Source organism: Simochromis diagramma, unplaced genomic scaffold (assembly GCF_900408965.1).
Source record: "Simochromis diagramma unplaced genomic scaffold, fSimDia1.1 OVJJ01000802.1, whole genome shotgun sequence".
Taxonomy (NCBI): domain Eukaryota; kingdom Metazoa; phylum Chordata; class Actinopteri; order Cichliformes; family Cichlidae; genus Simochromis; species Simochromis diagramma.
The window spans coordinates 16,539,970-16,558,224 of record NW_024387492.1 but is presented as its reverse complement, the minus strand read 5'-3'; the positions used below and the strand labels follow the sequence as shown (position 1 = coordinate 16,558,224).

At 39.2% G+C, this 18,255-nt stretch overlaps 1 protein-coding gene across 1 annotated transcript; it reads right to left on the bottom strand.

The window, feature by feature from the left end:
- Positions 1-1,173: 1,173 nt before the first annotated feature.
- clu (clusterin) lies at positions 1,174-11,640 on the bottom strand. Its single transcript, XM_040017247.1, has 10 exons — positions 11,513-11,640; positions 7,744-7,916; positions 6,743-6,891; positions 6,232-6,402; positions 5,921-6,091; positions 5,569-5,782; positions 4,704-4,844; positions 2,563-2,783; positions 2,057-2,244; positions 1,174-1,807 (listed from the first exon to the last, which is right to left on the bottom strand). Exons 2-10 carry the CDS (start codon positions 7,859-7,861, stop codon positions 1,795-1,797), a joined length of 1,386 nt encoding a protein of 461 aa, XP_039873181.1. The 5' UTR covers positions 7,862-7,916; positions 11,513-11,640; the 3' UTR covers positions 1,174-1,794.
- Between the last annotated feature and the right edge of the window lie 6,615 nt (positions 11,641-18,255).

Genomic DNA, 18,255 nt, shown 5'->3' with positions numbered 1-18,255 from the left:
TTGTATCAAGGCTCGCCTTCTTTTTTTTCTGCTGTTGAGGACGATGATGTAATTGGTGTGTGTGTGTGTGTGTGTGTGTGTGCGTGTTGTTTCCAGACCTGGAACTAGTACCATTTAAAACCCTGTTAAACACCTTCAAGTGGGATTGATTTTATTTTTGCTAGCACAACAGCTCCCTCATCATCCTTTAACCCAAAAGGCAATCCAGGCAGGCAGAAGCAATCAGTCGGTAATGAAGTCTTTGATGGGATTTTGAATGCTATTCGCTCCCAGATCTGTGTTGTATATTGTATATGATACACACTTTTGGACTCATATGTAAATTTGCATTAATTGCTGACTAACAGCGAAAGAATATTCTATTTAATTCCTTCTCTCTTGGCTGTGGGAACCCTAGATGTTTAACTGCATGGATGTACTGTATCTCTGCAGATTCAACTAGCAGCTGTGTGATTTTTACACAAAAATAAAAAACGGCACAATATTTTAAAAACTGCTCTCTTTACTCACTAATTTATCTGGAAATGGTTAAAAGAAAATGCACCCAGTCACCAAACAAGTCGTCTCAAACTCTTTATGACCATGCTGGTGGACTTCAGTGGACTTCCCCAGTTAGCCAGCGGGGATGTACATCTGACAGTTCTGTCGAAAGTATGTGACGAAATCATGTCTATGTGGAGTAAAATCAAGACGCTAATTTACTTGAAATTTGTCACCCCATGGTTTAATGGTGTTGGGAAGAAAGTGGGTTCTATAGTGTAGCCGTTTTATATATTTGCCTAACAAGAAATTTTGATTTTGGTCAGCGTCACTTGTTTTAAACTTCCGACGATAAAGTATGATCACAGCAAGACTGTAAGATGGATGCTTATCTAACAGGGTTATGGAGAGCGCAGCCCATCCCAGCTGTCACAGAGGGAGAGGAGGGGTACACCAAACCTATCGCAGAAACCATTCACACTCTTACATCCACAGGAACACAATGCTAAGCACTGAAGCATTACACCACCCCAGTTACTCCAAAAAATATAAAAGCAGACTTTTTGTTAATTATCTGGTTTAGTTCAACTTTGACCTGTGAGGTAGTTTGTTGTAGTCTGTTCACCGGAGCCATTGATCAATTTCTTATAAGTAAAACACAAACTCAGAATAAGAGTAGACAGGGAAGTGGAATAGGTTAGAGCAGGTTTTATTCAGTTTCTACATATTGCTTCATTTCTAGGCTGTTTTACTGAGCGGCTCAAAGCAATCCTGAACTTCCCAGCTTTGGTCGACGATTTTAATTAAAGCCAATAAATCGCTTTCATCAACTCGATACAGGAAGTATCTGAGCTCTGCAAAAGTAATGATCAAGCCATTAAAGTTACTTCAGTGCTCCAGTTTTCTTCAAATCTTTGCAACCATTCAAAAGTTGGTACAATCTTTAATGGAAAAACAATCTTTTTAATCACGTGTGACTGCGGCTGAATGCAAAAACAATACATTTCAAATTCCACAAAAATAAAACTGCACAAAAAAAACGTCGCCTAGTGCCCACCCCCCCCCCATGTTGCCTGTAATACAAGGGCATTTGTTGGAAGTACTATACACATGAGCGGAGCTGTTATCTACTAAATATCTTCTCTTACAGCAGGACTAATGTAACAATATAAACCTCTGAGGTTAAACTGTGTCGTTTGCAAAAGCAGGACTTGAAGAGGAACATTAGGTTAGCGTCAGGGTTTCAGGTGTGTTTTGATGAATCCAGAACATTCTGTGGTCAGAAGACGATGCAGGTTCAGGAGTAAATCCAGTTTATTTGACGACACTGTGGAAGAAGAAACAACAGAGATGGAGATCAGAATCTATCACTGATCTGTGAACTCTTATCCACAGGCTGTTAACTGTCACGGAGGGCATTAAATCAATGTCACAACAAGTCAAAGTAGCAGTGCTGGGTCAGGAAAAAGGAAATGAATAAAATCAATCTTTTTGAATCCTAGTCCTCTTCCTAACATTTTTAAATAATCCTTTAATTGATGATTTTCAGCCTGCTGCAGTCCTCTCTGACACTCACACACTGGTTTCCTTGTAGCGATCCAGAGCTTCCTGAGCTACCACCTCAGAGAACTTGGGGTCGTTCCAGGGGATTTCGCCCGGCACGGTGAAGTTCATGGATGGTGAGTCGAAGAGCTTCACGCTCACTTTGGTTTCTCCAGGCTCCTCCTCCCCATCAACCTTCTTCTCAGAGTCCTTGCACATCACCTGTAGCATAAGGAGGTGGGGGTTTTAGCTTTTCAGGGGGTTTCTGTAAGTTGCAGCTGAAACAAATGATTAAAATGACTGATGATAAAGAGAAAAATCGTTTCTGGATCTTTCAGAAGTTGGATAATTTTGCAGGATTTGGTGTTTTTCTTTGTCTTGTAATAGCTGTGGGCAGATACTGGTACTTAGACACCTAACACAAGTTTTTCAGGTGATTAAAAACAGAAGTGTTGAAAATCATAACTATATCTAGATAACAAATTACAACCATAATATTGCATATTTTAAATTAAGGTCAAATGAAGCAACAGTACTTACCGCCTGAACACTGAAGATGCCGTCGCTGGTGTTGTTCGCGAGAGAAGACACCCAGCCGAACTGACTGTTGAACAAATCCAAGATGGAGGTGGTGTTGAGCATCTGCTCTTCGAACCTCTTCAGGAGGGAGTTGTACTGCTGGGTGAAACGCTTGGCCAAGGCCAGAGCCTCCTCCAGCTCCTCCTTCAGGGGGCCCTCCAGAGGTTTCTTCCCGGAGCAGTCTGTGAGGGAAAAACATCATCGTGGAGCTTGAGTAAAGTTGGAAAATCACTTAACTGCTACATCAGGCTTAAATTAATTAGATAAATGCTGACCCCACCCCCTCTTTTTTTTAAAAAATTCAACCACTAATGCAGTCTCCTAGTTTGGCACATCTGTTTCTACCTTCTACTTTCCAAAAAGTCTTTTAAAAGTAAAGTAAACAATGAAATAAAATACTACTCTGTGCTTGCTGTAATTGAGGAAGAAAGGCAAACTTATCCTCACAAGTACTACACACAAGATGGGGAGTGAGTCATCTCTAAGGCATTAACTCCAAAGCGTTGTCACACATACATGTTTCAATTTCAGAATAGTCTGCAGTTATGCTATAGGCAAGCAGACCCGCTGATATTTAGCAGCTGTGACTATTATATATATGCAAGACTGCACATAATGTGTAGGTATGAATGCACTTGTATGTGCATATGGGCCAGTGGTAGGTCACTGGTAAGTTGGATGAATATTGCTATCATTTATTAGACAGGAAAGAGGGGTAGTTTATGTCTTCCTGCTTCTTTTTGAGCATAAATTTGAGTTACTTATATTCAGACAATAATGCATCGGATTTTTTTTTTTTTTTTTTTGCTGAATGCCCATACATACATTCTTTATTCTTTTAAATGTTTGAAATACATGTAGCTAATTTTGTCCAAACAATTGAGCTACATGACGTTTCTTACCCTCACTATTGCAACAGTTACTACCATATTTCAACATAAGGCAAAAAGTTCAACCTGCTGGTTGTGGTAAAACTCCTTAACAGGTCACGGTTATTCATCCTCTGAGACCAACAAAACTTGAATGTACAGATGTAGGATTGCAATCTCAGATATGCCACAAAGACAAACACCTAAAGGAGCTGCTTGGTCATGGAAACTCATGCTACGAAGCTCCGGATGCACAGTTTATGTGCTGATATTGATGCCAGAGGAGGATTGGAGCTCTGCCTTATTTGCCTCAGCAATTAGCGACCCTGTTCTATAACTTTGTGGTTGCTTTGTTGCTTTGGTTCCTAAACTCTTCCACTTTGCATTATTACCACCTACAGTTGATCATGAAAAATCTGGTGGCAAAGTCATTTCCCGAACTGATTTGTTGCAGTAGTGGCATCCAATAATAGCACCACACTCATAAATTGAATGAGGTCTTTAGAATGAGCCGTTCATTCACAGACTGCATGACTAACTGTTTTACTTTATACAATGTAGCAATGGGACTGAAAAACACCTGAATTACAAGAATAAGAGACACTGCAGACCGTTACTTCTGTCCAGACCGGAGTATTTTAGTTAGGACAACCGTACATAGAGCCTTGATATTATGCCACTGATTTAAAAATGAAAAACAGGGAAACGAAGAGTTCCAGCTGCTTTTCATTGTTTAAAATTGAAACTATAATTTATAGCTAGTTCAAATCAACTAGCTGATGGATCCCTCTGTGCGCAAAAACAAAACAAAGCTCTTTGTATTTTCCAAGAGTCTATAAATAGATGCTTTTGTGTCAGAGCCCAGTTCTGTCCTGCCGTTTAATGGAAGAGTAACAATAGCATCATCAACACAAAGGAAGAGATCACATGATTAAATTACACTCTCTATAAATATTAATTGTGCTGCTCTAATCAAGACATCCCTGGATCATTATTCAGGTCTCAGTGCCTGGCTTCCTGCCAGTCGAATTTGGATGAAAGGCAGTTTGAAGAGGCCCTCATAGCTGTTAAATGGCTTCTTATATTATTATTTTTTTTAAAATAATGAAGGATGATGTTTTAATTTATTTTGGTAATATTTCCCATATGCTCCATCTTAACTATTTTTACTCCTGTGTCCATGTTAACAGGGGTAATAAAAGGTTTTAGTCAATGAACGAGACACCATCTTACCAATGTGCTGGATTTCTTTGCACTTCTGACACTCGTCGCGGAACTTGAAGCAGCCGGCTGAGTTGCGACGGATCTCTCTGCAGGTCATCCTGCCGTTACCGTAAGGTTTGGTGATGATCACGTCCTCATTTTCGTTACCATCTGTGCGAATGACACAAACGCGCGTTATGAATGTTTCATGTGAAAATAAAACCCAACAGTGATGTGCCTCTGCACACGAATTTAATTTTTCTTGTCTGAATGTCACTATTGGTCATGTGACTCCACAGAAACCAGAGGAGATTTGCTTTTTATTTAAGCTAAACCAATTATTACCTAGTAAGTTATTTACTAGCCAATGCAGCAATGCCGTTTACAGCTGCACAGGTATATATTACATCTAAGTTATAGCCACAAAACCTTAATTATGCATTTTCAATTATATCATCATTTTGACAAAAAAAACGGCTAACAACATACTAAAATCACAGACTAAACGGTACTCTAATGGCATTAATACAATTTTATGTTTATGGTCTCAAGCTATTACTTGAGACTATAGTCTGATCACGAACCTGTTCACTGAGATCAAAGATCAAGTAAATGGTGGATATATAGTCACTAAAGGCTTCTATATACCCTGACTACCTTTTGCAACCAGATGAGTTGAACCCCCCCTGCTGGTCATTACAAAGAATGCAACTTAAGGGTCCACAAGCGACGTCCACATTTTATAGACAGTCTGTAGTTAGACTTAAAAGCTCTCAGCACACATTACTTTCATTAAAACGAGGGGTTTTTGAGTTTACAGCATGTGTGATTCTGCAGCCGATAGCTCTCTAGATACTTTCTGAATAAAAACATTGAACCCGACAGAAAAACAGACCATCATTGGGAATAGTGTCGCTGTCCATGTCCATCATGGAGCCCATGGAACTGAAGAAGTTCCGGCTCATTCCCATCATAGGGGAGAACAAGTTCTGGAAGCCGTGGAAAGGATCGTGGAACAGAGAGCGGATGCTTCTGCCGCGGCGAGCGTACGGCGATAGGAAGTTAGGCAAATAGATCACAGGAGGGCTGTAGTGCACATAATCGGCCACCTGAAAACAACAAATACAGAGACCGAGCTGATGCTGGTACTGATGTAGTGAGTGAGTGTGTTTGCTGTATACTTGTTCAAAGAGGAAGTGGTGCTTAAAGATTTATTCTGCACATAAACAAGCAAAGGTAAACCGTACCTTCATGCTATCTGTGAATATGTTGTCCACGCCGTCGGCCATCTCTGTGTATTTTTCCTCCAGGTTCTTGAACTCTCTGTTCTGCCGTTGTCCTTCTTGCTCCAGGATGTCGATCTTCTCTCCATTGATCCAGATGGAGAAAGGAGATGTTCTATTCAGAACCTCCTCCAGCTGCAGACCGAAGGAGCAGGTATCATTTCAAATCAAACTTAAAATGTCTTTCATGGCTTAATATTTCAGGGGAGAGAAGAAGAATGATGAAGGGGAAAGGATGAAATATGCACAGTGTTGTATCTCCTTTAGTGTCTGACCTGACGTCCCACCAGTCCAGATCCACTGCTGCAGGTTCGGGAGTAGTATTTCACACAGGTGTTCTTCAGACAAGGCTTGCACTCCTCCCACAGAGCCTTCATGGTCTCGTTACAAACCTCCTCCTCCTTCTCCAGCTTGGCCTCCATCTCCTGAGCTGTACGCATCGCTTCCTATACATTAAAACATCCAACTTTATTCTGGCCCCATCTTTGGTAATAATTATCTCGTCCTTTTGTGTTAAATGTGAGAATCGTCAGTTTAGAGTAAATTCTCTCAGGAAATATGTTCTTATCTGCAGCACGGACAGATTTAAGTGAAAAAAAGAGAACACTTTCTCGCTGTTAAACATTTAAAAACAAAGTCTAAACCTCTGGAACATTAAAAAATTACTTTTCTGTGTGTTGTGGCCCAAAAAACCCAAATCACTAGACATCTTTACTTCACTTATTTCCCTAGAGCATCGCCAACAAAGGTACTGTTAAAACATATAGTGCTTAATATTAGTGCTACCTCTTTCTTCTGCTCGGTTTTCTCCAGATCATCCAAAAACCTCTTGTGCTCCTCTGAAGATTTCTGCATCACACTCTTCATTTCCTTCACTCCGTTGATGGCATTTTCAATTTGTCTGTCCAGATACTTTTCTCCCTGAATGGAAATCTCTGTAAACCACAAACAACACGCAGAAAATGTTAACTTCCATAAAGTGGCCTTGAATGTTACTGATATTACATGACGTCTGTTCTGTTTGTTCTGCTCACTTCAACTTCTGCTCAGGCGATTATTTTATTCTACATATCCTAAGGGGTCCGGTATGTAGAATCACAGCACAAATGTAACACAGACCTGGACATTTATGCATTATCTTTTAATAATAAATTTAGAATTTAGTCATTAAATTAACCTCAGCACCCTGTCTGTCATCCACAGACTCCAGAGTCTGTAGAGTCCCAGCTGCAGAGTATTTTATCACCCTGGAGGAACCAAAAGACATTTGAAGGGCAGACTAACAGACCACAAATGTGCTCATGCAGATAGAATATCAACTACCCTGTGTCTAGACACAACACGGACCTCCATAACAGTAATGCATGCATATTACAAGCTCTTGGCATTGCACAAATCACAGAAATTTGACAGACAAGGAGATCTGCATGAATACTAAATATCCAGGCCTAATTGAGGGGCCTTTTATTGGTTATTGTTAACACCTTTGTTTGTTTATCTATTTCATTTACCTATTTTTTTAATCTTTTATGCTGCTCTTTGACTCAACTTTAACAAATATGCTTGAAAAAAATGACATCATCTTCAATACCTTTAGTTTTATAGCACTAATGGAAGATTCCTATTAGTGGAATACCATGACAAGAAATCTGTTGCCCTATTAAAAGCTATTTATCTAGATAACCCTAACATTACTGCCGCAACTACCAAGTTGTTAACGTCATCAGATCAATCCTTTTGTGTGAACTGGCCCTTTAAACCCTTTTTTCCACACCCTGCAAACTTACGATTAAGATCTTCTTTTGTCGGAGGAAGGATACAGCTGGCTGAGGCCACCAGAAGAGCCACCAAGGCCAAAGACTCTTTCGAGCCTTTCCTCTTCATCATCATCATCATCATTAGCATCCTCTCTGACTCTTGCAGGGCCAGCAGGTAATGATGTGAATATGATGCCAAAGACCTGGAATGTAAATCAAACACACTTTCAGTCCAAACTGACTCTGGACTGTGAAAAATGTCATTGCACAGACTTCTTATCTCCACCAGAGGGCGATGGAAGCTGGAGAAAAAGCAGGTGGGGAGCTACGCAGTAAAAAATCATCACGTTTGCTCAGCGGTTTTGTGCCCTTACATGGCAACAGCTAAAAATAACCAATCAATAAGACTAAATAATTCAAACTGATGAACATCTTATTCGTCCCCAGTTTCAATCATTAAAGGATGTTATGAGTTCAGATCAGCGTTCTCCTGCGGCAATGACCAAAGTGCCTTTCAGAGGCATTATATAATAGAACAGCAGGCTCTTTCTCTATTTACCCATTTCTTCTCTGACATGTGCTTGGTCAGCTGCCCGTTCACCCAACAATGACATATTCAGCAGAGGATGTCTGTGGTGTATGACCCCCCGCTCACGCTGACATGAGGCGGACAAAGACAGAGAAGTTCATCAGTCAGTTGGACCAGGCTTCTCTCCTCTCTGTGCAGCTTTTCCCCAAGCAGCATAAATAATATCTCCCATGTGGGAGTCTAATCTCTGCTGATTATTTCTGCAGTCAGCAATAATCCTTATTTTGTCTAAAAACACATGGCCACATGCAGCAGTCTAGCTGAACTTTGCTGATTCATTTTGCTGTTTTTTCTGGAGCCTTCTGGAGATTAGTCTTTATCAGGATTAGCTCAGTGTTTAACCATCCATAATAACCAAAATTACACACTTACACAATTACACACCATTAGATAATGCGCATGCTTACTTGACACAAAACATAACAGAAAGGAAAAAATCTACTTAGAAGACTTTTTTTAAAGGCTATTTTTGTTTTGTTTGCAGAACTTGGCGCACACAGTGGAAAGGCTGCCCATTTCTATGGTGATTAAACCGGACGTAGCTTTTGCTGTGGATCAAATTTGGCAGAATTACGACTAAGAATTTTTCAAGACTCTTATGAAGCTCTTCACCCTGATTTAGAGTTTTGATTGAGCAAAAGGGTAGCTACGCAGATGCTTTCAGGCTTAAAGAGCTAACTGATCACATAAAAAGCAGACATTGTTTAATAGGAAAGTATACTGAAAACATTTAAGGAAGGATTCGTTGGTTTCCAAAAATCTGGAAATGTAGAGGATAGCCAATGTCTTCCACAAGATTTGTGAATGGGCAAATCTGTCATGTTGAGACAAGATGAACATCTTTTTCTTTCTTCTAAACTGCTGGAAATAAGATTCAGCCAACGACGCATTTACCCCTCTAGTTCTGTTCTTAATGAGTGTGTCTTCATGCAGACACACTGCAAGCACCAGGTACTTCAGGTGAAGCAAAGCGTTTGCACACCCAGTATAAAAGCACAGGTCTTAGGAGTGTCTTGCTCATCTTCTACAGTGTGTTTTTGTTTGCAGTCGCTCGCCCACAATCTCCTCCTGTTTCTATGGAAACAAGCAGAGTACAGTATGCATACAAATCTGCTGCAACACCCCAAAAACCGTCAAGAACTTTTTCATTGTTTGGTAGTTGATCTGTTTATATTTCCTGTTCCCTTTATTTATTCAACCCTCTCCTACTGAATGTATTCAATCATCCCACTGAAAGAGGGCCATTCATACCCATGACTCTGCATGGGTTCAGTCAAATAAGAATATTTAAGATGACCTGCAGATCAGCTCACACACTCTTCCCCAGAATCAGTATGAAAGCTCTCTATCTTTGGAAACTTTTTGGGTCTGCTTGCACTATATGATTAAATGCCCACAGCGAATTAATAATTACTAATCAGAAAAGGTTTATGCCATCTTAAAATAGTTTCAATTTAGATTTTTTTGTGTCCATTGTCTGTGTTCTTGTTACAGTACGCAGTATAGTCTTAAATCAGCGCTGATGTAACCTTCCTGGATATTTTTTTCAGTCCTTCAAAAACTGCAAAATGTCATCAGCTGTTCTAAATCCAGCAGGGCTGGACTGGACGTCCACCTGGGAGCAGAAAAAATGTCCCACTTTCTGCTGCTTATATGAACTTTCTGAGTTTGTAAACATACAGCAAACACAGTGAGGTCATCATCCACATAATACTAAACGTCTTGCTTAATTAGAGCATGCCCGGAACTAGAAGGTTTGTAAACACTATTTCCAATCCAGCCTTTTGTAATGAGAGAAAAAACGAACGAGTAAGGCCAGACGTTCAGTGAGGGGAAAGAATGAGCAATGCTGACATGAAAAGCACAGCAAATAAAAAGTATTAACAATGCACAGGCCCAGTTGTGTTATTTGCTGAACAACAGCTGCAAGGATCCTGGTTACACAACTGAAATACCAACACTCCTCCTCTCCAGATGTTCCTCTAGAAAGTTCAGCATTACCAGTATGACATCAACATCTGCTCAGTCTCCCACACGTCACCTTTATTTTCTGGAAGTATTTATTTACCGTTGTAAATATTTTATTTGACACTTAGATTACTATTAAAAGACATTTAGTACTGAGAAATGAAATCTTGGCTGCTGAAGAGTAATTTTGTTCATTTTTAAAGCAAACCTCGGCCACTTTAAGCATCGAGAACACAACAAATGTGTTTGTCTGATGTTGTAGTTTATGTTTATAAAATCAGAAAAATACAAAATGTCTTGCTAATTTTCTTTTTTGCATTTTGTTATTGTAACATTTATCTCATACAAATTACACTTTATATTCTAAAGTAGCTTACACTACCATAACTTTGTATTTATGCCCTACAGTATACTGCTGCACAACTATTCGCACATTTCACTTATAATGTTTAATATTGTGCAATGATTTAATTAAATTTCTTTCATTTTATTCTACTATTTCTTTATTAAACTAGTGTTACAGTGACAGTGAAATTACCCAGGTATTTCTAAAAGATCTTGCCTGATGGATTTGCTCCTTTTGCTTCTGTCCCCCCATTAATGACTTTCCTGGTGCTTAAATAAGAAGAAAAAAAATGGACTAATCTTTCAAAAATGGGACACTGGCCTCATTATTTAAAGTGTTTGGGGACTTCTTCACCCATAGGACTTAACTGTCCTATAGGCATGAAGGAGTCAGGGCTATTTCTATTTCTAAACCAGAAAATGTAACAATAATGATAAAGATCCAGCAATGCTTTAATAGTTTAACATTTTAAAACCTGCAAACATGCATGTGATTACAGATTTATAATTTAGTTTCACGTTTTTATTATTATTTACGCACCAAGCACTGCGTAAAATGCTGAAGCGTGTTATTGAAGTAAACCACAGCGGGACGTCATCCCCCCTAATCCAGTTGTTTTGATCCAGAGATGGAGGTCACACCCATGAGTAAGCAATTTAAACAGCAATCACCTTCAGTCAGCACGACCGCATGAAAGGGAATAACACGACATGGTTTAAATTAATAAGTTAGAAGTGATTTTTACAGTCTGACGTTTTTCTCTGCAAAACCTGCAAAAATGCAAACGAGGTCTGTTGTGTTTTGTTTAAATATGTTATAGCTTATATAAAAATGTAACCACCACAGTCTGCACACAAAAACACCGACCTGCAAAAAGCAAAGCTCCTCTGACTCACCTCTGTTTGTTTCCTGAGACTCCAGCTCGTCCGAAGCTGCCCCAGGCTCGCTGCTGCTCTTATTTATACCAGCGGATAACGGGGACGGTGCAGACATGTGATTCACTGACCAAGCATGCTGCTGCCGCCGCATCCAGCTCTCAAAAGTACCGCAATGTGAACACCAACTTCCTGTAATACGCTTCAAAATAAACCTTTAGAAAACAAAACGAAAATATTTTCATGCAAATTGCTCAGTTCCAGTTTAGGAATTGCAGTTCAGTAATTCTACTTACCTCTTGTAAACCTTTAACAACAAATATGGATAGACTTGCCAAACGTGTTTTCTTTCTTTTTAAAACTGAATCATCTGAATAAGTCTGAACAGTACCTGTCAGAAACCTCCAAAACTAGATGATTAAGATCACGTAATAACACTACAAAATATAAAAGCACAACATTTCAATAGTTGGCACTGACATCTGCTCTGCTGATTAGAAAAAAAGACAAAAAAGAACAAAATAATAAATAAATTATTGAACAGCAACAATAACAAAAAAGAACAATTAAAACAAACTGATATTTTTAAAATGACGCATTTAGTAAAAAGATAATATTTTTGGGCTGTAACATAAAATTATTAACAAAAACTTTTCACATACATATATATATAGACCTTCATATAATATGTATTTGTATTAAAACTAATACAACAGTAATAACAATATTAGACTCCTACACCTTTAACGTGGTACATCCCAGAATGAATGAGGGCCCTAAAATAAAATAAAAATCATGCCAATTAATTATGTTGAGTTTTTTTTGTGTAGAATACCTTTTTTGTAAGATGTAACACACATGCTCAAGATAGTCTTCAATTAATATTTTATAACTGATTATATGTTATTGTGTTCACTAACGCGCTATTTAAATTAAATTCAGATTCATTCATAAATTTGATGTACTTCCCCCCCCATGCTTCTTCCACAAATTACGGAAAGCAGACTTTTATTTTGACATAAAAAAAATGTTTCCTGTCATGGTTGCGTTCAATTGCTTCTGGCTTGACATCAGTGAGAAGACTTTTCCAGAAGTTTTTTGTCATTTATTGGCACCTCTCAGAGGTGGTGAGCAGACACAGAAACATTTGACTCATCCTGACAGTGACTCAGTATTTAAAACGTTTCTTTATCGGCATTTTACCAAACCACACTGGAAAAACACTGTTTCATAACAACCAACAATATACTGCCTGTAATAAACTACTGAGGATGTAAGCTTCCTAATGGATATACTATTATATAAGTATAAATATAAAAGTACACAATGTAATATTTGGGTTAAATTAGTTTGCTGTATCATTGTATATACAGTGTTTGTGTTTAGTCATAAACACAATTCTTCTGCAGTACTTTCTCTGCAACAGATGCAGTTCAAAAGGATTTACACTGTTTAAAGAAACAGGATTCCTGATGTTACTAATAAGAATGAATGAGGAATGAATGAATTCAGAAAAAAATGACATTTGTGCTGATCTTCTGTAAATATATAATGTGGTTGATTTTGCTAAATGAATTTGGGCTGAGTTGAAAAGACTTGAAAAGCTTTGTTTATTTCTATAAGACAGAAAATACTAGTGTAATGTAAGAATGTTACCGGGGGTTATCGTTCTATTTTTTAAAGCTTCACTTAACACAAAGACCCAACAAGGCTGGAGTAGGCTCCTGTTTTGCTGATGACAGTGAGTTTTCAGATAAATTCAAGGACTAAGTGTTATCTTAAAAATAGATAATTCTGAAAAACAAAAGCTCCCAAAACTGAAAAACAGAGCTGCATGTATTTACTGATCTACAGCTGATGTTTTGCACTTGCATGTCCCAGGAGCGCAATGTAATACAAACTCTAGTTAAAAAACTCAGAGGTCACCGAGATTGTTTTGACACTAGTCATTCTGCACCTGCTTTCCATAAGTGTGAGAGTGTGAGAAGTGTGAGATTATGGAAATTTGAAACATATGACCCAGAAGTGTAGGAAAGTTAAAACAGAAGAATCTGCTCACGAATGCACGTCAAATACAAATGTAGTTACAGTCCTAGTGTCTTTAAACACAATTAATCCTCCTAACAAACAACTTACAAGGGCTTGTGTCATCTCAGGGCACGGATGTTCCAGTAAATCTCATGGACACGCACAAAGACACACAAACACAGCGGGTAAAACACAAATTCTTTTGTTGTCCGTCAGCTGCAGTCATGTCTCTGCAGAGCTGTGATCGGCAGTCTTAGTTAGATGTTAGTCTTTAAACAGCTCTGCAGCTTAAATTGTGTGGTTTAGATCAGTGTAACGCAAGTACAGACTAACCTGTTCGACACTCTTTAGTAAAGTTGTTCATAGAGGCATCCGTGTCCTCTTAGAGTCACAGCAGTTGAGTGGTTTGATCAAACTGGTGTTAAGCTCTTTGGTCAGGCAGGAGTTGTAGTTGGAAAAATACAACTGTATGTAACTAAAATTCATAGATTAGAAACAGCAATAAACACACAGTATACTAAATTCCCATGCTTTTTTGTGACAAAGTGTAAAAGTAAAGTTGCTACACTAGGTGGCACAAACTCCATTCTTATAAGGTCTCCTCCTCCCAGGACTTAAAGTTTGAAGACTTACAGTGAGGGTACTTGACTGGATTGTTTAATGCTTTCCAAACATCATTAGCACACTCGTGGTTACATTTCCAACTTAAAACATTTTACATCTTGACCTTGAAATAATAGAAAAATTCAGATGACAACACACATTTGGCATTTATTTATTTTTAACCTGTTTATATTAAATATAAACATGTTAAATAGTCTTATATTTAAGCTATTTAATCTGTGAAGTTACAAGCCAGAGCTGGTTATTATGCAAATAGGCACACAATTCTGATGAGATGAGAATATATTGACAGGAAGAGCAGTTTTGATAAACAGTCTTTAAAAACATGCACTATTTTATCTAAGCTCAAGTTCAACACAATATCTAATCAACCAATCACATAGCAGCGGCTCAGCATGTACACACGCTGGAGATGACCTACTGAAGTTCAAACTGAGCATTAGAATTGGGTAAAAAGTTAATTTAAGAGTTTTGAAAGTGGCATGGTTCTTGGTGCCAAATGCGCTGGTCTGAGTATTTTTAACTCCGTCCAACTTGGTACTTGCAAGGTGTAGCGAATGAAGTGTTCTGAACTCTGCTGCAAGTGATGTATTCAGGATAGCACCTTCTTCTAGCTGCCTTCTAGGGGTCAACATTGGGGCTCATTGGCCTCCACCTTACTCTCCCAGTGCCATCTTCAAAATTCTTTGTCCAGTATTTCTTCCATCTTTCCTCTACACATGGATAAACCACCTAAGCCTTGTCGCTCTAAATTTGTTGCTCCCGGTCATTCCCCCCAAAGTCTTAGCATCTTCCTCCAGCTCTGCCTCCTGTCTTTTTGTTAGTACCACCATCTCCAAACACTACGTCATCCCTTTACCAGTTCCTCCACTTACTGTCCTTCCTACCCATATTGTGCCCCCAGTGGTTGGTAAGACAAATATAGCAACAAAATTAAACACTGCTGTGCTTAAATTCTTTAAAGAAGTCCTTTGAAAGAACCAAAGCAAAGATTTGGCTCCTCTGAGTGGTGGGCTGACATTAGACAAGGCATGCAGGACATCTGCTGTATGTAACCCAACAATAAGAAAGCAATGACCTCATCCTTCAGAATTCCTGACAATGAGAGGTAAGAGAGAGTGAAAGCGAGAGAAATACTATACCAGTGAAACATCATACTCAGGCATTCTGGGAAATGTGTTTTAAATTTACAATTTGTAATTTGTAATAGAAAACCAGGTCAGAAAGGTCGGATGAATTTGTCATCTGCAACTCACATTAAGCCTTTTGGGTTACACATGACCTGCTTGATACTGGTTAATACTTGAACTTTCATTATTTCGCCAACTGATTGGTGAACACATCCAGTGAAGCATTTAGCTTCCAGGGAAACATTTTATGGTTTGTGTTGTGTTGCTTGAGCAACCATCTTTGTTTTGGTCAAAAAGTGCCCTGTAATTATTATTGCCACATGAGCTGATGAACACCAAAACAGAGGTAAAAGAAGATTAGCCATACATTTGCTAAGATGTCAAAAACACGACTTCAAACAAATGGAATTGGTTTTAGCCACATATGCATATTTTCAAAAGAGAAGATATTACATTTCAAATTAAGCCTCACACACTGTGGTTTACAGTTTCTCTTTCCTTTCACAAAGGAGTAGACACCAACCAAACCCTGCCCCTACTCAGTTTTTGGCACTAAGTGGCCAAAAACCGATTTTATAGATCAAAATCAGACTTAAATGCAGTTCCTAATTAACTTGTACACTACAGATGATGTGAGATAAACCATCCGCACTCACTGCTGCTTCCTTTGTTTGAGCTGTGTGATGTAGTTCCAAACGCTACAAGGCAGCAAATTTGTTTTTCACAAATTCAACATTTTAACTTCACGCACACCAGCAGCACTCACGTAAAGCTAACAGTTTTAGGGCCTGGAAGTATGTTCAACTTGTTTTCCTCAGTTTTGATGATTTACCAGCAACTGATCTAGTGTTGCTAAACCAATTATCTGTTGCGTGACCCATAGCAAATGTACTTTACACCCAGTGTGCATATGCGTTAGTTCATACAGGTGTTGACAAAGTGTGGTGTACTGTTGCGTGTGTGTGCCAGCTGCTGGGCTGCGGCTGTGTTCACTTGGATAACTACTGAACTGAAACCATCCAGCTCTGGAGCCAACCCTCAGTTGGTGCCATGACTTTGAGTATTTCAGTATATACACATGCAAGCAGAGAGCTTACTCCGCTGATGTCTAACACAAAACATCATTATCAACAGGCTTAATTGGTCCCACTGGCGTGCTGAATGACCGTGGCTAACAGACCATGGAACTTCAAACATTTGGATGATTCTGGTATCAATTTAGGGAAGAATGTGTTTCTGTGTGGATGGATGTGTGAGTGCGCTGGAATGTGCGTCAACGAAGCTGATTAAAAAAACCCAAAACTGCACAGTGTGATCAAAGCCCGGTGGGTTCATACAATAAATAACCTCATGGAATTCAAGCTTTTTAGAAACTGTAGCATCTTTTACCTTTATACTGATGAAAAAGAGCATTTCCCAGGGCTTCATTTTAGACAATGACAATTTGGCAGCACTGAAGTATCCAGATAAGAGTATTTACCATAGTAATGACTGCAAAGAATGTCCTTTGGGTTGTTACAGATTTCTGTACTGGAAAGTCCAGTCGTCCATTTTCTTAACTGCTTATCCTGGTGGAGCTTATCCCAGTTGCCACAATTTATATGAAAACATCTTTGTATTATTTTTCTTACCTATTCAACATTCATTTTCATGTCAGCCATATCCAGGAGCTATGAGTGTGAATGGCTTTCTGTCTCTCTCTATTAGCCTTGTGATGTACTGGTGACCTTTCCAGAGTGCAGCCTGTCTCTTAGCCCCAGGCTTCATTAGGCTCCAGGTGTCCAGTGGGTCTAAATGTTTACATCTGGAGACTGTGAAGGTCATCAGAGTACAGTGAACTCATTATCATGTTCAAGAAACTAGTTTGAGATGGTTTGAGCTTTGCGATCAGAAAATGACTACACTGTGGTCATAAAGGGGAGTCCATATCTCCCACACCATTGCACAACCAGCAAATGCCTAAACCCAGGCTTGATGGAGCCGTGCTTTCATATCATTTTTAGCAAATTCTGACCCTGCGATCTGAACATCACAGCGGAAATCAAGACTCATCAGACCAGGCAATGTTTTTACAATCTTCTATAGTCCAGTTAGAGAGCTTGTGGTAATTGTTGTCTCAGTTTCCTGTTGAGTTACTGTTGCTTTCCTTTTAACTTGAAGCAGTTTGGCTGTTCCCCTCTGATCTCTGGCATCAACAACAAGATATTTTTACCCAGAGAAATGCTGCTCACTGGATGTTTTTTCTCTCACATGGTTCTCGGCAAACCCTAGAGATGGTTGTGAGAGAAAATGTCAGTAAGCAGCAGTCTCTGAAATACATCTGACACCAATAACCAAGAGCCACTTAAATCACCTTTCTAATGAAGCCAAATGAAGTGGTTCGTGAGTGTATACTTTATCAGTAATAATATCAGCAAGTACACCATAAACAGTTAATAGACCTTCTGTTCTGAACTGCAGCTCAGACTAATTATGTGATGAGACTTTTTCATTTCCTGCCTTTCAAAACTAATACAGTTATCTATTTATTTAACAGTAAACAGCTATATTAAACTGCACAGTGAGTGCAGGAGAGGGAAGACAGAGCGAAAATTGTAAGTCTGACAGACGGCCACTGGAGCTGCCTCGTCAGCTGACTGGCCGGATGTGTGTGTGTGTGTGTGTGTGTTGGTGCAAAATTTACACCTGCTGTTAGTCTAACTCGCTGGTAGTCAAGGTTAAGGGGAGCAAACTGAGAGGCCTGCAAACTGGTGCCAGGTCTGGATTATGGCTTTGACATGTGTGTTGTAGTGTGTGCACTGGTGTGTTTTCAAAGAAACTATTTTCCTGTCTCACAGGCCAAGGCCACAGATATTCAAGGTGCTCACTCCACAGTGTTCAGACATTTGTTAGCAATTAGCCTCGGCCACAAAACTGACATTCAACAAAACACATGGACCCTCCCTGCCTCTCTCCCCCCCTCCTTTTGCCTTTGCATTCTGT